The sequence below is a fragment of the Bombina bombina genome, chromosome 6, assembly GCF_027579735.1.
Source record: "Bombina bombina isolate aBomBom1 chromosome 6, aBomBom1.pri, whole genome shotgun sequence".
Lineage (NCBI taxonomy): Eukaryota > Metazoa > Chordata > Amphibia > Anura > Bombinatoridae > Bombina > Bombina bombina.
In genome coordinates this window covers 507,708,187-507,731,978 of record NC_069504.1, presented here as the reverse complement: position 1 = coordinate 507,731,978, position 23,792 = coordinate 507,708,187, and the positions used below count along the sequence as shown (strand labels likewise).

At 39.8% G+C, this 23,792-nt stretch overlaps 1 protein-coding gene across 2 annotated transcripts in view; it reads right to left on the bottom strand.

The window, feature by feature from the left end:
- Positions 1 to 23,792, bottom strand: part of C6H15orf39 (chromosome 6 C15orf39 homolog) — a 168,054-nt gene that overhangs the window by 82,850 nt on the left and 61,412 nt on the right. The window contains exon 3 of one of the 2 annotated variants that reach the window (XM_053717392.1): positions 614 to 1,834. The exons of the other annotated variant lie outside the window; for it this stretch is intronic. Coding sequence (XP_053573367.1) covers positions 1,308 to 1,834 — 527 coding nt within the window. The 3' untranslated portion in view covers positions 614 to 1,307. Of the gene's footprint in view, positions 1 to 613; positions 1,835 to 23,792 lie in introns of those variants that run through there. 2 annotated transcript variants of the gene reach the window in all.

The following is a 23,792-nucleotide window of genomic DNA, read 5'->3' as shown; positions in this document are numbered from 1 at the left end:
GAGTAGCTTTGCTGTGAGGGAACTGAGAGCTAGTTGCTGATAGATGGATGTACATATATACTTCATTATTGGCTCACCCAATGCATTCAGCTGGATCTCAGCAGAGCATTGCTGCTCCTTTAATAAAGGATACCAAGATAATTAAGCAAATTAGATAATATAAGAAAACTGAAAAGTTGTTTCAAAATATATTCTCTATTTGAACCTTCCTTCTCCCGCTCCTCTGTATTTACTGACTTCCACTCCTTTTCAGGATTACATTATTTTTCCTGATACTAGTCTTTGATGCCTGGTCTTGATTTACTCTCTGGCATCCTGACCCTCATCCTGTCACCTGTATTCTCCCTACTCTCCTGCCTACTCCTTTGTACGGAGGACTTGGTTGCTCCTGTTTAGCCCCTATACTTAGATTCACTATTAAGGCGCCTGTTGCTCCTCTGGCTTTATGAAGATTGGTGTATGCAAGGGTGAGTTATTCTTTGCAACTGGGTTCCAAATTATTATACAGTAAGTTTCTTATAAATATCCCACAATAGAATCCAATTCATAATAAATTACGTTAATCAACAAGTTCCTGTTAAACATTTGTTAAAAAAAAATAAAAATAAAAAGATTGGAAAGAAACACAAGATTCATTTTTATTGAAATAGAACCTTTTCCAGTGAATCTTGTACATAAACCACAAATAAATGTAAAATATTATGATAAAACGTTTAAAAAAACAAAACAAAAAAACTTTAGTAGTATAAAATCAGAGAACCATTCTTGTAAACAGACTTATATTCACAGTACTTTCCTGCCCAATAAATTTCACCATAATAACTCACTTAGTAGTGCAACATTGTGGAGGAATATCTGCTTTATGTGGTATAAATGTATTAGCTATCCATGGATAAACTGGAACAAAGAGGTGACAATTCAAGGTTTCCAAACATCTTCCTATTGGATAATTATTATATATATATAAAAAAAAGGGTTATTTCTTATATATCCGTGCTACATGTGGTCTCTATGTTGGAAAGGGGTTGGTTTCTAACTACATTCCAAGCTCCCTCATAAAACTGAAGCACATAATTGTGAAGATATTTAATCAATGTTCTGTTAAGCAATGACAATGTGGAGATGCAACCAAAAGGTTCAAGACTGAACATAGATTTTGTCATTCTTTAATATCACATTTCTGAATAAAAGTTGCAGACCCCATATTTGTAATAAGTCATACAAACACATTATCAGTGTTCTGCATAAAAGTAGGAACTGGAGGATTTTCTTACAAACAGCAGGTATGTCTATTCTAGAAAAGTGCATTAGCACTCCAGTCGGAGCCATCCTTTCTCATAGTCCTGCATTAATTCTAAAAAATATCGGGTGCCAGGTTCATCATCATACCACACCTCATATTGTGTATTTTGGGGGTTTTTATGGCGTTGATGAATTCCCAGAACACGACCTCGAAACCAAGATTCTTGTTCACCATCATCAAAAAGATGAAGGATTCTCTTTCCCACTAGGTCTGGAAATGTCTGGTGAATGCTACCTTTGCGTCGTACTTTCCTCCTCTTCTTGTAAGAAAACTTTTCACGCTTCCTAGCAATGTATTTTTTCCTTGCCATTTGCCTTTTCTTAATTAAGGCATCTGTATCATTCTCCTTGGAATGTTCTGGCATCTGTAAGTGGCTTCCTCCGTGTTTATGTACTCTCTGCAGCTTAAGTATGAGGGAGCTCTTCCTTTTAGATGCTGCTGCCTCACCGGACTCTCCATTCTTTGCTAGTGATGGCATGGTTTCTTTTTCCTGACAGTCTTCTTTTCTGAGACAGATCCATGAACTATCACCTGCAAAAAAATATATATAGGGTCTCAGATACCATGAAATCAAAACCAAAAGAAAAGAAACAAAAAGTGATAGAAACTGCTCTAAATTAAAAAGTCATTGAGACCGAATGAGATTGAATGGGTTGTTAAAGGAAGGAAGAATGTGGAAATGGGTTGACATGTATAAAAAAATTAAGTTGTTTGGATTTTAAGGAAAAATTAGAAATAGAAAGCATAAACAAGAAAGGAAAATAAAGTACAACCTTGGCTGCAGGAAAAGCAAATACGATGAAATGGTCATGTATTAAATATGTTAACAATGGAGCAGTATAGAAGAGCATAAAAAAACAACTAATTTTTGTTAGTAGTTTAGTTTGAAGTCCAAAACCGAGAAAGTAAAACGATTCTCAATATTATGGCTAAAAGAAAAAAAAAAAGAAGATTGTGGAGTTCCTGGTGGGAGAATCAGTAACTGTCATCAAGTAATGCAGGATGTAATAGCAATTAACCATTGCACTTATGGTGAAGAGAATATTGAGAGCTGATTGAACACTGCAGACAGCTTACACGGCAACATACCACCAACTGATAATACTTTTTCAAAGACATTTTTTTGTTTTTAAACTTGACATTACCCTAAGTCTTTCTATTTCTCTGTTGCATATAATTTAGGGGGGGGGGGGGGAATATAAAAAACAACAAAAAAACAATAAGATTAAAAAAAAATTGTGTACACTTCGACTACTAATTTTCACTCTATTGATGCAAAATGCTTAAAAGTATTAATAAAATCTTTAAAACAAATGCACTTCTACTCTGGAAAAGTGATATATTGTATTCAGGAGCTGGTGTGTATATAGATTCATGCTTCTCAGATTAGAAAGAAACTTCTGAGAACTATACAGGGAAAGTTCCATCAAACATTTCATATTCAGTGCTTCTAAAAGCAGATGACTTTGGAATGGCTCATCAGGTTTTGCAGTTAGAGTTGCACTGGAAGTCACGAAAGCACCTTATATTTTAGTAAATCAGTTCAGTATTCGAGTTGTTATTAAGCGCAAAACTGATTCTTTTCCATACTGTCCTATATTGATTGTTAAACAGATCAACAAAAAGGTTACTTTAACTGAGTTCACAGCAGCTTATTTGCTTCTAGGTATGCTCCAGCAGATAATGTGTGTTAAAGTCTTGTATTCTACCAAACAAAGGTGAATATAGATGCAGCCATAGAAGGAGTTGTGTTGCGGGGAGTTAAGAGCTGTACAATTTAGAAACTAAAAAGAAAGGGTTAACGGAGAGGCACTGCAGTATAAATTTACAGGTAAAGTAATTAAAGTACGTATATATTATTATATTTTGTCTCTGTCCCAACTTGTTTTATGTCCCTTTAACCAGTGTTTGTGGTGGACCAGGAAACAACGTCTCTATGAGATGCCATTATAAAATGGAAAACTAAGAGAAGTATTCAAATATTGCAGGTAGGGCTGCAATTAATGATTATTTTCATAATCGATTAGTTGGTCGATGATTTTTTCGATTAATCGGTTAAAAAAAAAAAAAAAAAAAAAAAAAACCAATATACCATTCGGTGTACTGTTTATTAATCATCATGACTGCAGGGTGGAAGGGATTCAGCTTTTATATTAAAAGAAAAGAAGATCAACTGCTGTGCTGTGAGTGCTTCTATAACTGTTATAGGAATTTAGCACAGGGGTGTTAGGAGATGCGGGCACCGGGTCGCATGTTAGGGGAAGGGCTAAGGTCCGGATCAAGTTATAAACTTGCTGGGAGCTCCCATTGGCTAACAGCAAGTTTCTAACTTGATCCGGACCTTAGCCCCTCCCCTTCCATGCTACCCGGTGCCCCGCGATTTCCTCACACCCCTGTGCTAAATTCCTAACAGTTTAGAAGCAGTCACAGGAAGGAGTGTTGTAAAAACAAACAGTGAGACCACCAAAGCTTATGTTAATCCCCTTGGCTCCCAGCAAGTTACTAACATGATCCGGACCTTAGCCTCTCCCCTTCCATGCGACCCAGTGCCTAAGATCTAACACCCCTGTGCTAAATTCCTAACAGTTACAGTCACAGGAAGGAGTGTTGTAAAAACAAACAGTGAGACCACTAGATTCGGACCTTAGCCCCTCCCCTGCCATGCGACCCAGTGCCTGCATCTCCTAACACCCCTAAATAAAAATTCCTAACAAAAGCAGTCACAGTAGGAGTGTTGTTACATCAAACACAGTGAGACTCAGACCACCAGAATTTATGTTAATCCCCTTGGCTCTTGATCTGGACCTTAGCCCCTCCCCTTCCATGTGACCCGGTGCCCGCATCTCCTAACACCCCTGTGCTAAATTCCTAACAAAAGCAGTCACAGTAGGAGTGTTGTCACATCAAACACAGTGAGACTCAGATCACCAGACCTTATGTTAATCCCCTTGGCTCTTGATCCGGACCTATATACAGAGATGGCAGAAGCTCTGTTTATTCCAAGAAAATTGTTTGTGACCAGAGGTCACAATTTAAGGTTGGAGGAAAGGAGATTTAATCTCATGCAACGGAAACGTTTTTTCACTGTAAGAGCAATAAAAGTGTGGAACTCATTACCAAAGGAGGTAGTGAATGCCAATACCCTAGATACATTTAAAAATTATTTGGATACATTTCTATCTATAAACAAAATTCATGGATACGATTGCTTGTTTTAAATGGGTCACCTTTTAGTGGGATTATCTAAACTCAACTGGAGCTTTTTGTACATATTTTAGATTTGTATAGGTTGAACTTGATGGACTTCGGTCTCTATTCAACCTCATCTACTATGTTACTATGTTACCTTAGCCCTTCCCCTTCCACGCGACCCAGTGCCCGCATCTCCTAACACCCCTGTGCTAAATTAGGAAGGATTGTTGTTAAATAAAAACAGAGAAGCTAGTACTATTACCCACCTTGCAGCAAATAGATGAAGTCAGGACTCAGAAGTCTATCGCACTGTCAAACTGACACTACACTTCCACAACACGTCTTCTCTGATCTCTTCTCTTTACCGCTCTAAAAATAGACACGCCTTCTCTAGTATGGCTGCATGCAAGCAGCCCAACTAATCGATAGACCTACTAATCGATAATGAAAATCGTTGACAACGATTTGCATTATCGATTATTATTGATTTAGTCGATTAGTTGTTGCAGCCCTAATTGCAGGGACATTTATATAAAAGTCAAATATCAAAGCTCAGAATTATATTTCTAGAATAACACAGCCCATTTTGTGCAGTTTAATCTTTTCCCTGCTAGCTATGACGCACTGCAGTGCCAAAGCAGTTTTTAGTCTTTTACACTGATTGCATTGAAAAATCAATTTTAGTATTTTTTTCTGCAAGTTACGCTCACAATTTATTCACAATTTTTTTTTAGCAGGTCAATCATGCTAGAAACTTACTTATGTTTGCAGAACTATCTAAATATGAAAACGCAAAAGATATGCTAGTGTGATTTTCTATAGCACACAAAACATGGGAGTCTTTCATAAAAAACTCACACTATGGTTTAACTTCCAAGAAAAATTGATTTATTTCCCAAAACATACGGCTAGATTACGAGTTTTTGACGGTAAGGCTTGCGGTGCTAACGCTCCTTTTTTTCTCACCGCTCACTTAAGACAACGCTGGTATTACAGGTTTTTTTCAACCCGGCGTTAGCCTCTAAAAAGTGAGCGTAGAGCAAAATTTAGCTCCACTTCTCACTGTAATACCAGCGCTTCTTACGGTAGCGGTGAGCTGGCTAAACGTGCACGATTTCCCCATAGGAAACAATGGGGCTGAGCTGGCTGGAAAAGAAAAACAACACCTGCAAAAAAAGCAGCGTTCAGCTTCTAACGCAGCCCCATTGTTTCCTATGTGGAAATACATTTATGTCTACACCTAACACCCTAACATGAACCCCGAGTCTAAACACCCCTAATCTTACACTTATTAACCCGTAATCTGCCGCCCCTGACATCGCCGCCACCTGCATTATATTATTAACCCGTAATCTGCTGCTCCGGACACCGCCGCCACCTACATTATCCCTATGAACCCCTAATCTGCTGCCTCCAACATCGCCAACACCTACATACTATTTATTAACCCCTAATTTGCCCCCCCCCAATATCGCCGCAACCTACCTACATTTATTAACCCCTAATCTGCCGCCCCATCGCCGCCGCTAGTATATTAAATTTATTAACCCCTAAACCTAAGTCTAAACCTAAGTCTAACACCCCCCTAAATTAAATATAATTTAAATAAAACTAAATAAAATTACTACAATTAAATAAATTAATCATACTTAAAACTAAATACTTACCTGTAAAATAAACCCTAAGCTAGCTACAATATAACTAATAATTACATTTGTATCTATTTTAGGCTTTATTTTTATTTTACAGGCAAGTTTGTATTTATTTTAACTAGGTACAATAGTTATTAAATAGTTATTAACTATTAATAACTTCCTAGTTAAAATAAGTACAAATATACCTGTAAAATAAATCCTAACCTAAATTACAATTACACCTAACACTACACTATCATTAATTACCTAAACTAACTACAATTAAATACAATTAAATTAAATAAACTAAAGTACAAAAAAAACAAACACTAAATTACAGAAAATAAAAAAATAATTACAATTTTTTTTAAACTAATTACACCTAATCTCCCTAATAAAAGAAAAAAGCCCCCCAAAATAATAAAAATTCCCTACCCTATACTAAATTACAAATAGCCCTTAAAAGGGCTTTTTGCGGGGCATTGCCCCAAAGTAATCAGCTCTTTTACCTGTAAAAAAAATACAATACCCCCCCCCAAATTAAAAACCACCACCCACACACCCAACCCTACTCTAAAACCTACCCAATCCCCCCTTAATAAAACCTAACACTAACCACTTGAAGATCACCCTACCTTGAGCCGCCTTCACCCAGCCGGGCACAAGTGGTCCTCCAGAGGGGCAGAAGTCTTCATCCAATCCGGGTAGAAGAGGACCTCCAGACGGGCAGAAGGCTTCGTCCAGGCGGCATCTTCTATCTTCATCCATCCGGAGCGGAGCGGGTCCATCTTGAAGCCAGCCGACGCGGAACATCCTCTTCTTCCGACGACTCCCGACGAATGAAGGTTCCTTTAAATGACGTCACCCAAGATGGCGTCCCTTGAATTCTGATTGGATGATAGGATTCTATCAGCCAATCTGAATTAAGGCAGGAAAAATCCTATTGGCTGATTGGATCAGCCAATAGGATTGAACTTCAATCCTATTGGCTGATTGGATCAGCCAATAGGATTGAACTCGCATTCTATTGGCTGTTCCAATCAGCCAATAGAATGCGAGCTCAATTCTATTGGCTGATTGCATCGGCCAATAGGATTTTTCCTACCTTAATTCCGGTTGGCTGATAGAATCCTATCAGCCAATCGGAATTCAAGGGACGCCATCTTGGATGATGTCATTTAAAGGAACCTTCATTCGTCGGGAGTCGTCGGAAGAAGAGGATGCTCCGCGTCAGCTGGCTTCAAGATGGACCCGCTCCGGATGGATGAAGATAGAAGATGCCGGCTGGATGAAGACTTCTTCCCGTCTGGATGTCCTCTTCTGCCCGGATCGGATGAAGACTTCTGCCCCTCTGGAGGACCACTTGTGCCCGGCTGGGTGAAGACGTCTCAAGGTAGGGTGATCTTCAAGGGGTTAGTGTTAGGTTTTATTAAGGGGGGGATTGAGTGGGTTTTAGAGTAGGGTTGGGTGTGTGGGTGGTGGGTTTTAATGCTGGGGGGGTATTGTATTTTTTTTTACAGGTAAAAGAGCTGATTACTTTGGGGCAATGCCCCGCAAAAAGCCCTTTTAAGGGCTATTTGTAATTTAATATAGGGTAGGGAATTTTATTATTATCGATTTTGCTTCATGCTCTTGGTATCCTTAAGGGGACAGTAAACTGGTACTTTGTGATTTAAAAAGGTAGATAATCCATTTATTACCCATTCCCCAATTTTGCATAACCAACACAGTTATAATAATATACTTTTTACCTCTGTGATTACCTTGTATCTATGCCTCTGCAAACTGCCCCCTTATTTCAGTTCTTTTGACAGACATGCATTTTTAGCCAATCAGTGCTGACTCCTAGGAGCTTCACGTGCCTGAGCTCAATGTTATCTATATGAAACATATGAACTAACGCCCTCTAGTGGTGAAAAACTGTCAAAATGCTTTCCAATTAGAGGCAGTCTTCAAGGTCTAAGAAATTAGCACATGAACCTCCTAGATTTAGCTTTCAACTAAGAATACCAAGAGAACAAAGCAAAATTGGTAATAAAAGTAAATTGGAAAGTTGTATAAATTCACATGCCCTATTTAAATCATGAAATATTTTTTTTTATTTTACTGTCCCTTTAATTGAAGGAGAAGCAATGTACTACTGGGACCTAGCTGAGCAGATTAGTAAGCCAATGATATTTGTATAGCCACCAATCAGCAGCTAGCTTCCAGCTCCAGAGCCTACCTAGCAATGCTTTTCAACAAATTATACCAAGAGAATGAAGCAAATTGGATAAGAGAAGTAAGCTGAAAAGTTGTTTAAGATTGTATTCTCTGTCTAAAGCATGAAATATTTTTTTAAAATTTCATGTCCCTTTAAGCATCTAGATAGGTCAGTTACGTTAAGGTTAAAATATTCAAACAACCATCAAAAGAAATATCTTTAAAAAAAAAAAAAAAAAAGTAATGTATTATAGAGTCCCTACGGAAATGATCAATACTTATAATGAATCAGAACTCATGTAGTGTGGATGTTTGTGTACATGGCTTTCACCTATAAAGGTTTTTTGCTCAAGTAACCTTAAAGGGAACATGAAAGTGTAAAAAATGCTGCAATGTGCTAGAGCATCTTATTACTGCACTATTGCTGGTTTGACCCCTGCTAATGGGTTAAAACACATAGTAAAAATTCAGCTCCAGAGCACAGCTGGTAAGCCGAGAACAAGAGGCATAGTTGTATAGCAACCAGCTATACAAGCTCTCAGTAGCGCATCGCTGCTCCTAAGCATATCAAAATATGCTTTTAAACAAAGGATACAAAGAGAAGGAAGTACATTTGATAACAGAAATAAATTGAAAATTAATGTTTCATTTTGACCTTCACGTCCTTTTTACCATCAGCTTTGCCATTTAAAATAAGAGAGAAATTTAATGGAACAAAAACTAAGTTCATGCCACAGCTCTTACATCCCTTTAAGTATAAAGAAATTAATTTATTGAAAGTATAAAAAAATTTCTGGCTTCCATACTTTTATGATACTATATTCAGGAACTAGTGAGCAATATGAAGGCATAAGTGAGAAAAACAAACTCCAGCATAGGTCAGAGGAAGCATTCCTACCAAAGGCTGCTCTGAATAAAGCAAACTGACCTAATAAAACCTGGTAAACATATGCAGTAAAAGCCAAGTGAATGCACACAATGGTTTAACAAATGCTTCAAGTATACCTTGCCCAGAGATTATTGTAAGATTTTTGTTTTAGTAAATACAATATGCATTTTCTCCTTCTAACATGCTTACTAGCTTCCAGGTAATGTCAGGACTAGGCAAATCTAGAGCCCTGCTAAAAACTCAAGACAGAAATGTTATGTTTATATAGCACACACACACATACACAGGTATATATAAATACCTGTATACATATGTATCTGTGTGTGTGCTTTGTCTAAGGGTTAATGGAGCATTATAATGCAAAAAATCCATGTACTAAAGAATTATAGCATGCAATTTTAGCAGTACTGACCCTGCAAGTCTATGTTTTTAACCCCTACAAAGGTAGCTACAGAGAATGAAGAATGTACATAATATCAAAATACATATAAAAAAAATAGGGACAATTGATATTAAAATTAAATTTGCACTACTGACCCTGGAGAAATTCGATATTGGAGAATTGTCCATCCACGCAACTGTTTTTTCCTTCCAAGTGAATGGCAAAATTCTATTCCACAGTATGAGTTAATTACATTTGGATTGATACCCAGTAACTAATCCAGCCCTTGTTTCAGGAAAGGCTGGTGGTGTAATCATCCTCTTTATTGCAGGCGCCAAACTAGTTCCCAAGACATTGCTGATATTATGAGACACATTCTAATTGTATATAGGTACATTTTAAAGTGCCTATTCACATTGCAGAACCAAGTGGATTATTTTATTATCAGGCATGACTTGTCTGACATATTTGGCCACCCAGTAACATAAAATAATTAAAACTTATCTGGAGATATCCTACCTTGTATGAAATTATGTTAAAAAGGTGTATTGGGACGACTAGCGTCTATCAAGTTACCTGACATGTTTAGGACAGGAAAACAGATTTTGCGAGAACAATAAAACCTAGTCCAGTGAAAATAAATTGCATCAATAAAAGTTACTCAAGCCCTAATTTTAAACCACTCCCGTCAGATCTTTGTCACATAAAGATAAAGCAACTTAAAGAAACAATCAAGTCAAAATTAAACTTTCATGATTCAGATAGAGAATGCAATTTTACACAACTTTCCAATTTGCTTCAAAATGCACATTTTTTTATATTTAAACTTTTTGAGTCACCAGCTCATACTAAGCATATGCAAGAATTCACAGAATATGTATATGCATTTGTGATTGGCTGATAGCTGTCACATGATACAGGAGGAAATAGATAAAACTTTGAAATTTGTCAGAAAAAAAAAAAATCTACTTATTTGAAGTTCAGACATAGGGGTCGATTTATGAAGCAGCAGATGCTGCGTCCGACCCACTCTGCTTCAGGTCTGCCTGAACTAGAAGTTAAGAAGCAGCGGTCATAAGACCGCTGCTCTTTAACTCGCCCCCTACCTCTGAGGCGGCAGACAGCAGTCAGCCAGATCAGATACGATCGGGTTGATTGACACCCCCTGCTAGCGGCCGATTGGCTGTGAATGTGCAGAGAGCCGCATAGCACAAGCATTTCACTAGAAATGCTTGTGCAATAATAAATGCCAACAGCGTATGCTGTCGGTATTTATCGATGTCCGTCCACACATTAGTAAAATCGGCCCCTGAGCGCTATTGCATTGTCTTTTTATCATGCAAATCTACTGTATTTACTGGTCCTTTAATTCAGAGGAATTCACCCTTAACCAGGAAAATCTCTCAACTATCAACATGCCAGATACTAGGTACCTCAGGCTTTATCATGACATGTATATAGATACACACATACAAATGTATACATCTGGAAGCAGCACACTCCAAAAGTTCTGCAATGTCCTAATAATTGCCCCCCGAAATTGTACTCTATAGTCAAAGTGAAATTTTACCAGTATATATATAGGATATATAATTATGCTTTCTTCTTTTGTATCTGTACCCCTTGTATGTGTGTATATATATATATATATATATATATATATATATATATATATATATATATATATATATATACCAATACCTTATTTTCTTAGATGCTACAGTTTGGCATTGAGCACTTAGTTTAGTTTGTTGTTTATAGGTCCCTAGATCTTTTTTACAGAACTGTTTTGCATTAAAGTAATATGTAGCATTATCATTTTTACTCCCAAAATATAAAATCGTACATTTATGTGTTCACTAATTTCACTAATTTCCATTTACCAGCCCATGCTTCCAGTTCTTCTTGATATTACTAGATGCCCCCAATGCAAATACTAGAACCATGGCTGGAGAGAGAAAGGAGGGAAGCAAATATATTGTAAATGGTAGCAATGAATTACTGCCTTTGCAAGCTATAAAAGAATAGGAGAGCAGTACCCCAAGGTATAAACAAAATGGTAAAAAAAATGGCTTAGGCTCAAAAAAGTAATATTTTGAAACCATTATCAGCTGCCTTTATCTTTAAGGCATAACGATTTACAACCATGAACAGAAACGGTTGTAGTCTAAACAATTACAATGTCCATAGAAGCATTACACTGAGAGAACAGGCTGAAGGATAATATTCCTGTGGGATCCCAGTCAAATATATAACATGCAAATCATGCATGCAGCAGAAATAGATAAATGAACCTTGCATCCTGATGAGCTTAAATTTAAAGGAGGATTCATTGTATCTATACATTTTCTTAAAATGTGTTCACAATTATCCATTTTACTGCAGAAGTGTATTAAATTGTATACAAATACATCCTTACCTTTATTTTAATATTTGAAAACAGCAAGTTTTGCCTGCTGAAACCAACACCTATTCTTAAAATCTACAGTACTGCACTATTGGCTATATAAAATCTATCATGCAATGGACAACAGCAGACCCGTAAGAGTCTCAAGCCACTGGTCATCTTATCGACCTCGGCGAAATGAAAGGCTGAGTGGACCTAACTGGGGATCGAACCTGCAACCCTTGGGTTGCTACAGAGCTCAGCCAGCTGATCTATCTATCCAGTTAAATTTAGATGCAAGAATTCAATCTCCAAGCCGTCAGCTTCAGATAACGAAAAGTGGATGAAATGTCAAAACAACATCTCTACTAGATCTGCCTACAGATCTTGTGAAGCCACACAGGAGCAACTAGAAAACCCATACACTCCTACTTGATCTGAGCGAAGACTCATGGAAGGAGACAAACCGAAAAAAAGGTTAAGTAAACCTGAAGTGCCAAAGAACTGCCAGAGTATCTATCAGAAAGGCATGGAGGTCCCACTCCCCGAGGTGGGAAGTCAGTCTACACAGAACTCTGTTTCTTAAACGTCCACTCCAGAAAAGGGAAGGGCGATAGACAGGAAGGACTGTGAGCACCTGCCCACAGAAAATTCTGAAACACTTCCTAAATGACTAAGGAACTCAGAGAAATAGATGGAAGCCACAGAGGCTATATTGTTTCAAGGTGCTGCTCAGACTAGAACCCGCTAAACAGGGCTAAAACAACTAAAGCCAAACCATCAGAGAATTGTAAATCGCTCTCAACTCCCAAATGAAGAAAGGGAGAGTCAACTTACCACAGGACCAACGTCCCTGCGCCTTCAACGAGTCCCAGACTACTCCCAGCCCAACAGACTTTTGTTCGCAATCACAAACATCCAGGAAAGTCTCCGAAGCATGTGTGCTGAAACCGAACTTCCTGAAAAAAACACTACGGGAAGAGACTCCTGTCGTCTGGCTCTATTCCCAAAGACATCCGAATAATCCCCATTCCTCTGACTGAGCATGCCCAACTGCAAAGCTCCCAAATAAAATAGAATGAGGAATGATGTCTATGGAAGCACCATCATATGAATTGCCTCCATACACTGAATTGCAGATACCGAACAGTAAACTGAAAATTGTTTTTTTCTGTCAGAAGGATTTACATTGATAGGGAAACAATTTTAGTCCCTATGCAGACTACCCTGTAGACTTCTTTCAAATTAAATTTTACTATAAAAAGGATGTCGCCTAAACCAATAGGTCGACCCCTGAGAAAACTCAAGAAGCTATGACAAGGCGATTGTTGAACCACAAACTGAAAAAGTTTGGTCAGAAAGTAAAACCCAAAAATCTCAGAAGAACCCTTTAAAGGTAACCTGAGAGTACGCATTTGTTCGGTCTAAGGTCATAATAAACGGACCCTCTGCACCAAGGAAAAATGGAGCGATAGCTTCCATCTTAAGGAACAGTACTCTGAGAAACTGTTTAGACAATTATGTTCTAAATTGGGACAAAAAATTCCCTCTGGAACCACAAACAGAATGGAATTATACAAACCCCTGTTCCAGAACTGGACCTGGACAATCACTCCTAGGGAGGAAGATCCTGAACACATTACAAAAGCGAATCACTTCTTATCTGACTGCAGATAATCTTGAGAGGTAGAACCTGCTCCTGGGAGGAAGGGGTTGAATACCAAATTGAAACTCAGTAGAACTATATCAACAGCCTAGTTCTCGGACCTTTCATATAAAGAGACAAAAACTGAGATTGAGCTAATAAGACAAGGCATTGCTCTGAAAGAAAAAACAAAATTTATGCTTATCTGGTAAATTTCTTTCTTTTGCAATGTACCAAGTCCACGGATTCATCAATTACTTGTGGGATATTGTCCTTCCTGACAGGAAGTAGCAAAGAGAGCACCACAGCAGAGCTGTCTATATAGCTCCCCCTTAACTCCACCCCCCAGTCATTCGACCAAAGGCCAAGGAAGAAAAGGAGAAACTATAATGTGCAGAGGTGACTGAAGTTTACATAAAAAAAAAAAAACTATCTGTCTTGAATAGACAGGGCGGGCCGTGGACTTGGAACATCGCAAAAGAAAGAAATTTATCAGGTAAGCATAAATTTTGTTTTCTTTTGCATGATGTACAGAGTCCACGGATTCATCCTAACTTGTGGGATACCAATACCAAAGCTTTAGGACACGGATGAAGGGAGGGACAAGACAGGAACCTAAACGGAAGGCACCACTGCTTGCAAAACCTTTCTCCCAAAAATAGCCTCCGAAGAAGCAAAAGTATTAAATTTATAAAATTTTGAAAAGGTATGAAGTGACGACCAAGTCGCAGCCTTACAAATCTGTTCAACAGAAGCATCATTTTTAAAAGCCCATGTGGAAGCTATCGCTCTAGTAGAATGAGCTGTAATCCTTTCAGGAGGCTGCTGTCCAGCAGCCTCATAAGCCAAACGGATGATGCTTTTCAGCCAAAAGGAAAGAGAAGTCGCCGTAGCCTTTTGACCCCTACGCTTTCCAGAATAGACAACAAAAAAAGAAGATGTTTGATGAAAATCTTTGGTTGCCTGCAAATAAAATGTCAAAGCACGAACCACGTCCAAGTTGTGCAACAGACGTTCCTTCTTACAAGAAGGATTAGGACACAGAGAAGGAGCAACAATTTCTTCATTGATATTCCTGTTAGTAACAACCTTAGGAAGGAACCCAGGCTTGGTACGCAAAACCACCTTATCAGCATGGAACACAAGATAAGGAGAGTCACATTGTAATGCAGATAGTTCAGAAACTCTTCGAGCTGAAGAGATAGCAACTAGGAACAAAACTTTCCAAGATAAAAGCTTAATATCTATGGAATGCATGGGTTCAAACGGAACCCCCTGAAGAACTCACTGAGAACTCAATTTAGACTCCATGGCGGAGCAATAGGATTAAACACAGGCTTAATTCTAACTAAAGCCTGACAAAAAGCCTGAACGTCTGGAACATCTGCCAAGATCTTCCCAATTTTTTATATGTAGAACACCCTTGCACTCCAGTGCTATATACTTTGCCAAAAGTGCATAAAGATTTACAAGCCCCCCCCCCCCCCAGGCCGACCCATTGTTGCTAGCACTAAATCAGTTCTAACTAATGTATCTATTTTCCTAGATCGGATATTAAGACCATATGTGGAAATGTCAAATTCTTTCCTAAAAGATAGTAGCGATATCCTTAGAAAAATAGATACACTGGATATGGTTACTGATTAATATATTTTAATTAGTTTAGACGTGGAGAGTCTGCATACCTCCATCACTAATGAAAGTGGAATGGGAGCGGTAGAAATGGTATTAGGTTTAGATGGTAATTATTCAAAAGCTCAAACTCACTTTCTATTGCAATTGTTGGAATTGTTTCTGTACTGAAACTTTTTTCTATTTGAAGATAAGTACTTTTTGCAGGTTCAAGGAACTGCTATGGGGTCCAACTTCGCCCCTAACTATGCTAACATATTTATGAATGTGTTTCAGGAAAAATTTGTTTTCACCAATCCCAAGTTTCATCGGTATGGCGCCTGTTGGTAGCGCTATATCGATGATATCTTTGGGATATCCCTACTTGCATTTGTAACAGAATTAAATGGAGCCTTGGGTAAGATTAAATTTAAATTAACCTGGAGTGAAAATGACATCACATTTTTAGATACTAAAGTAATTAAAGATGGTAAAAAATTAAAAATTGATCTGTTTAGAAAGGAAACAGACAGAAATAGTTTGCTACATTTTGAAAGTGCCCATCCAATGTCTTTTTTAAAGGCCCTTCCCCGAAGCCAATTTTTAAGAGCACGTAGAATTATCACTGATGATAATTTATTAAAATTGAGTTTCAAAGAAATGGAATCTAGATTTTTACAGGGGGGTTATCCCTCTGAAATAATTGACGCAGAAATAAAACATGCTTTATCTATTCCTAGAGAGACTCTGTTGAGTCCTAAGAAAAAGGAGAATAAAAAAGATGAACGTTTGATTTTTGTGTCAGAATTTAACTCTCCAGCGCATTATAAAAAACATTGGTCTGTTTTAACAGAATGTAACCCAGAAATAAAAGAATTTAAGAACTTCCCGATGCCTGCCTATAAGCAAGGTTTAAATCTTAGACAGCAATAGGTGAAAGCTGATGTAGGTTCAAATATTAAAATTAAACAACAATATATTTCCTGCAAGACAGAAGGGTGCTATCCATGTTTAAATTGCCTGTGTTGTAATAACATAATCAAAGGTCCGAATTTTCTCCATCCAATTACGGGGAAGGCATTTAAAATTAAAGGATACCATACACGTAAGTCAACTTTTGTAATTTATTTAATTAAATGCCCCTGTGGGCGGAGTTACATTGGCGAAACAACTAGAATTATTAAGGACAGGATAATAGAGCATAAAAGTAATATTCAAACTAAAAATATTAAAGCCCCTGTAGACCACCATTTCATTGAGAAGGGACACTCAATAGGACAGTTAAGGTTCCAAATAATTGAAAAAGTGTTAATGCCACGTAGGTTAGGAGATAGGGAGCTCTTATTGAAACAACGTAAATGTTTCTGGATTTGGAAATTAGATACAATGGAGCCTAAAGGGTTAAATAGAGATTTGGATATGTCTGTGTTCTTATAAATTGACTTCTGTATAAATTTGTACTTGGTTCATTTTATATAGAGGATTCTATGTTTGATTGTATATATTTAGTAAAAAATGTTAACCTAAATTTGAAAATATTGAGAAATTGTATTGTGGTAAATTTAGGGTTAATGTAATCTTGGCCCTTTAGCGCGACCTAGTGATGGATAGGTATAAATAGAATCAAAGTTAGTATGCACTTTAGCATGACTAAGGTAGTAATACCGAAACGTTGCTGCATTTGTTGTTGTGTAAAACAATAAACACTATCTGGTTTGCTGCTACTCTCTTTGGATTTTTTATTGATGATACAGAGCCTGGAGTGGAGCTCTGGAGTGGCTTGCAATGGGTCGCTGTGTGCTGGATTAAGGACTTTGTGTTTTGGATTTCCAAAAGCACAATCCCAGTCTCGACTGGCGCAGGTCCGAAATTTTGTTGTGGTCCCCTCAAAGTATTTCCACTTGTCTTCGGAAACCAGTTAAAGTCTTATGCACTTCTTCGGTTTCTCAATTGCCAGAGGAGTACCGAGGTTTCCTAGGATGTGTTTGACAAGGTGTGTGCCGGTACGTTGCCTCCTCACCGGTCTTACGATTGTGCCATAGACCTGCAACCCGGAGCCATTCCTCCTCTGGGCCGGGTGTACCCTCTGTCTGTTGCAGAGAATTGTGCTATGGAAGAGTATGTTGCCGATGCTCTGTCGCGGGGGATCATCCGCAAATCTTGCTCTCCTGCAGGGGCTGGCTTCTTCTTTGTGAAGAAAAAGGGTGGCGAGTTAAGACCATGTATCGATTATAGGGGTCTTAATCGTCTTACCATTAAGAATGCTTACCCTATTCCGCTTATTACGGAACTCTTTGACCGCCTCAAGTGAGCTACGGTCTTTACTAAACTTGATTTGAGAGGAGCGTACAATCTTGTTAGAATTAAGGAGGGCCACGAATGGAAAAACAGAATTTATGTTTACCTGATAAATTTCTTTCTCCAACGGTGTGTCCGGTCCACGGCGTCATCCTTACTTGTGGGATATTCTCTTCCCCAACAGGAAATGGCAAAGAGCCCAGCAAAGCTGGTCACATGATCCCTCCTAGGCTCCGCCTACCCCAGTCATTCGACCGACGTTAAGGAGGAATATTTGCATAGGAGAAACCATATGGTACCGTGGTGACTGTAGTTAAAGAAAATAAAATATCAGACCTGATTAAAAAAACCAGGGCGGGCCGTGGACCGGACACACCGTTGGAGAAGAAATTTATCAGGTAAACATAAATTCTGTTTTCTCCAACATAGGTGTGTCCGGTCCACGGCGTCATCCTTACTTGTGGGAACCAATACCAAAGCTTTAGGACACGGATGAAGGGAGGGAGCAAATCAGGTCACCTAAATGGAAGGCACCACGGCTTGCAAAACCTTTCTCCCAAAAATAGCCTCAGAAGAAGCAAAAGTATCAAACTTGTAAAATTTGGTAAAAGTGTGCAGTGAAGACCAAGTCGCTGCCCTACATATCTGATCAACAGAAGCCTCGTTCTTGAAGGCCCATGTGGAAGCCACAGCCCTAGTGGAATGAGCTGTGATTCTTTCGGGAGGCTGCCGTCCGGCAGTCTCGTAAGCCAATCTGATGATGCTTTTAATCCAAAAAGAGAGAGAGGTAGAAGTTGCTTTTTGACCTCTCCTTTTACCTGAATAAACAACAAACAATGAAGATGTTTGTCTAAAATCCTTTGTAGCATCTAAATAGAATTTTAGAGCGCGAACAACATCCAAATTGTGCAACAAACGTTCCTTCTTTGAAACTGGTTTTGGACACAGAGAAGGTACGATAATCTCCTGGTTAATGTTTTTGTTAGAAACAACTTTTGGAAGAAAACCAGGTTTAGTACGTAAAACCACCTTATCTGCATGGAACACCAGATAAGGAGGAGAACACTGCAGAGCAGATAATTCTGAGACTCTTCTAGCAGAAGAAATCGCAACTAAAAACAAAACTTTCCAAGATAATAACTTAATATCAACGGAATGTAAGGGTTCAAACGGAACCCCCTGAAGAACTGAAAGAACTAAATTGAGACTCCAAGGAGGAGTCAAAGATTTGTAAACAGGCTTGATTCTAACCAGAGCCTGAACAAAGGCTTGAACATCTGGCACAGCTGCCAGCTTTTTGTGAAGTAATACCGACAAGGCAGAAATCTGTCCCTTCAGGGAACTTGCCGATAATCCTTTTTCCAATCCTTCTTGAAGGAAGGATAGAATCCTAGGAATCTTAACCTTGTCCCAAGGGAATCCTTTAGATTCACACCAACAGATATATTTTTTCCAAATTTTGTGGTAAATCTTTCTAGTCACAGGCTTTCTGGCCTGAACAAGAGTATCGATCACAGAATCTGAGAACCCTCGCTTCGATAAAATCAAGCGTTCAATCTCCACGCAGTCAGCTGGAGTGAAACCAGATTCGGATGTTCGAACGGACCCTGAACAAGAAGGTCTCGTCTCAAAGGTAGCTTCCAAGGTGGAGCCGATGACATATTCACCAGATCTGCATACCAAGTCCTGCGTGGCCACGCAGGAGCTATCAAAATCACCGACGCCCTCTCCTGCTTGATCCTGGCTATCAGCCTGGGGATGAGAGGAAATGGCGGGAACACATAAGCTAGTTTGAAGGTCCAAGGTGCTACTAGTGCATCCACTAGAGCCGCCTTGGGATCCCTGGATCTGGCCCCGTAGCAAGGAACTTTGAAGTTCTGACGAGAGGCCATCAGATCCATGTCTGGAATGCCCCACAGGTGAGTGACTTGGGCAAAGATTTCCGGATGGAGTTCCCACTCCCCCGGATGCAATGTCTGACGACTCAGAAAATCCGCTTCCCAATTTTCCACTCCTGGGATGTGGATAGCAGACAGGTGGCAGGAGTGAGACTCCGCCCAAAGAATAATTTTGGTTACTTCTTCCATCGCTAGGGAACTCCTTGTTCCCCCCTGATGGTTGATGTACGCAACAGTCGTCATGTTGTCTGATTGAAACCGAATGAACCTGGTCCTCGCAAGCTGGGGCCAGGCCTGGAGCGCATTGAATATCGCTCTCAGTTCCAGAATATTTATCGGTAGAAGAGATTCTTCCCGAGACCAAAGACCCTGAGCTTTCAGGGATCCCCAGACCGCGCCCCAGCCTATCAGACTGGCGTCGGTCGTGACAATGACCCACTCTGGTCTGTGGAACATCATCCCTTGAGACAGATTGTCCAGGGACAGCCACCAACGGAGTGAGTCTCTGGTCCTCTGATTTACTTGTATCTTCGGAGACAAGTCTGTATAGTCCCCATTCCACTGACTGAGCATGCACAGTTGTAATGGTCTTAGATGAATGCGCGCAAAAGGAACTATGTCCATTGCCGCCACCATCAACCCGATCACTTCCATGCACAGAGCTATGGAAGGAAGAGGAACGGAATGAAGTATCCGACAAGAGTCCAGAAGCTTTGTTTTTCTGGCCTCTGTTAGAAAGATCCTCATTTCTAAGGAGTCTATAATTGTTCCCAAGAAGGGAACCCTTGTTGACGGGGATAGAGAACTCTTTTCCACGTTCACTTTCCAGCCGTGAGATCTGAGAAAGGCCAGGACAATGTCCGTGTGAGCCTTTGCTTGAGGAAGGGACGACGCTTGAATCAGAATGTCGTCCAGGTAAGGTACTGCTGCAATGCCCCTTGGTCTTAGCACCGCTAGAAGGGACCCTAGTACCTTTGTGAAAATCCTTGGAGCAGTGGCTAATCCGAAAGGAAGCGCCACGAACTGGTAATGTTTGTCCAGGAATGCAAACCTTAGGAACCGATGATGTTCCTTGTGGATAGGAATATGTAGATACGCATCCTTTAAATCCACCGTGGTCATGAATTGACCTTCCTGGATGGAAGGAAGGATAGTTCGAATGGTTTCCATCTTGAACGATGGGACCTTGAGAAATTTGTTTAAGATCTTGAGATCTAGGATTGGTCTGAACGTTCCCTCTTTTTTGGGAACTATGAACAGATTGGAGTAGAACCCCATCCCTTGTTCTCTTAATGGAACAGGATGAATCACTCCCATTTTTAACAGGTCTTCTACACAATGTAAGAACGCCTGTCTTTTTATGTGGTCTGAAGACAACTGCGACCTGTGGAACCTCCCCCTTGGGGGAAGTCCCTTGAATTCCAGAAGATAACCCTGGGAGACTATTTCTAGCGCCCAAGGATCCAGAACATCTCTTGCCCAAGCCTGAGCGAAGAGAGAGAGTCTGCCCCCCACCAGATCCGGTCCCGGATCGGGGGCCAATATTTCATGCTGTCTTGGTAGCAGTGGCAGGTTTCTTGGCCTGCTTTCCCTTGTTCCAGCCTTGCATTGGTCTCCAAGCTGGCTTGGCCTGAGAAGAATTACCCTCTTGCTTAGAGGACGTAGCACCTGGGGCTGGTCCGTTTTTACGAAAGGGACGAAAATTAGGTCTATTTTTTGCCTTGAAAGGCCGATCCTGAGGAAGGGCGTGGCCCTTACCCCCAGTGATATCAGAGATAATCTCTTTCAAGTCAGGACCAAACAACGTTTTCCCCTTGAAAGGAATGTTTAGTAGCTTGTTCTTGGAAGACGCATCAGCCGACCAAGATTTCAACCAAAGCGCTCTGCGCGCCACAATAGCAAACCCAGAGTTCTTAGCCGCTAACTTAGCCAATTGCAAAGAGGCGTCTAGAGTGAAAGAATTAGCCAATTTGAGAGCATTGATTCTGTCCATAATCTCCTCATAAGGAGGAGAGTCACTATCGAGCACCTTAAGCAGTTCATCAAACCAGAAATATGCGGCAGTAGTGACAGGGACAATGCATGAAATGGGTTGTAGAAGGTAACCCTGCTGAACAAACATCTTTTTAAGCAAACCTTCTAATTTTTTATCCATAGGATCTTTGAAAGCACAACTATCCTCTATGGGAATAGTGGTGCGTTTGTTTAAAGTAGAAACCGCTCCCTCGACCTTGGGGACTGACTGCCATAAGTCCTTTCTAGGGTCGACCATAGGAAACAATTTTTTAAATATGGGGGGAGGGACGAAAGGAATACCGGGCCTTTCCCATTCTTTATTAACAATGTCCGCCACCCGCTTGGGTATAGGAAAAGCTTCTGGGAGCCCCGGCACCTCTAAGAACTTGTCCATTTTACATAGTTTCTCTGGGATGACTAAATTTTCACAATCATCCAGAGTGGATAATACCTCCTTAAGCAAAATGCGGAGATGTTCCAATTTAAATTTAAATGTAATCACATCAGATTCAGCCTGCTGAGAAATGTTCCCTAAATCAGTAATTTCTCCCTCAGACAAAACCTCCCTGGCCCCCTCAGATTGGGTTAGGGGCCCTTCAGAGATATTAATATCAGCGTCGTCATGCTCTTCAGTAACTAAAACAGAGCAGCCACGCTTACGCTGACAAGGGTTCATTTTGGCTAAAATGTTTTTGACAGAATTATCCATTACAGCCGTTAATTGTTGCATAGTAAGGAGTATTGGCGCGCTAGATGTACTAGGGGCCTCCTGAGTGGGCAAGACTCGTGTAGACGAAGGAGGGAATGATGCAGTACCATGCTTACTCCCCTCACTTGAGGAATCATCTTGGGCATCATTGTCATTATCACATAAATCACATTTATTTAAATGAATAGGAATTCTGGCTTCCCCACATTCAGAACACAGTCTATCTGGTAGCTCAGACATGTTAAACAGGCATAAACTTGATCAGAAAGTACAAAAAACGTTTTAAAATAAAACCGTTACTGTCACTTTAAATTTTAAACTGAACACACTTTATTACTGCAATTGCGAAAAAACATGAAGGAATTGTTCAAAATTCACCAAATTTTCACCACAGCGTCTTAAAGCTTTGAAAATATTGCACACCAATTTTGGAAGCTTTAACCCTTAAAATAACGGAACCGGAGCCGTTTTAAGCTTTAACCCCTTTACAGTCCCTGGTATCTGCTTTGCTGAGACCCAACCAAACCCAAAGGGGAATACGATACCAAATGACGCCTTCAGAAGTCTTTTATAAGTATCAGAGCTCCTCTCACATGCGACTGCATGCCATGCCTCTCAAAAACAAGTGCGCAACACCGGCGCGAAAATGAGACTCTGCCTATGCTTTGGGAAAGCCCCTAAAGAATAAGGTGTCTAAAACAGTGCCTGCCGATATTATTATATCAAAATACCCAGATAAAATGATTCCTCAAGGCTAAATATGTGTTAATAATCAATCGATTTAGCCCAGAAAAAGTCTACAGTTTAAATAAGCCCTTGTGAAGCCCTTATTTACAATCGTAATAAACATGGCTTACCGGATCCCATAGGGAAAATGACAGCTTCCAGCATTACATCGTCTTGTTAGAATGTGTCATACCTCAAGCAGTAAGAGACTGCACTCTGTTCCCCCAACTGAAGTTAATTGCTCTCAACAGTCCTGTGTGGAACAGCCATGGATTTTAGTTACGGTTGCTAAAATCATTTTCCTCATACAAACAGAATTCTTCATCTCTTTTCTGTTTCTGAGTAAATAGTACGTACCAGCACTATTTGAAAATAACAAACTCTTGATTGAATAATGAAAAACTACAGTTAAACACTAAAAAACTCTAAGCCATCTCCGTGGAGATGTTGCCTGTACAACGGCAAAGAGAATGACTGGGGTAGGCGGAGCCTAGGAGGGATCATGTGACCAGCTTTGCTGGGCTCTTTGCCATTTCCTGTTGGGGAAGAGAATATCCCACAAGTAAGGATGACGCCGTGGACCGGACACACCTATGTTGGAGAAACAGCATTTAACACCAGGAGCGGCCATTATAAGTATCTTGTAATGCCCTTTGGCCTATGTAATGCTCCTGCTGTTTTTCAGGAATTTATTAATGATGTCCTACGAGATATGTTTTAACTGTGTGTTGTGGTGTACTTAGACGACATCCTCATACACTCACCCACACTTGAGGCTCATCGTTCTGATGTTACACGGGTTCTTCAGAGACTACGTGAGAACAGCCTGTTTTGTAAACTCGAGAAATGTGAGTTCCATCAGACTCAAGTAACCTTCCTAGGTTATGTTATCTCCGTTGCA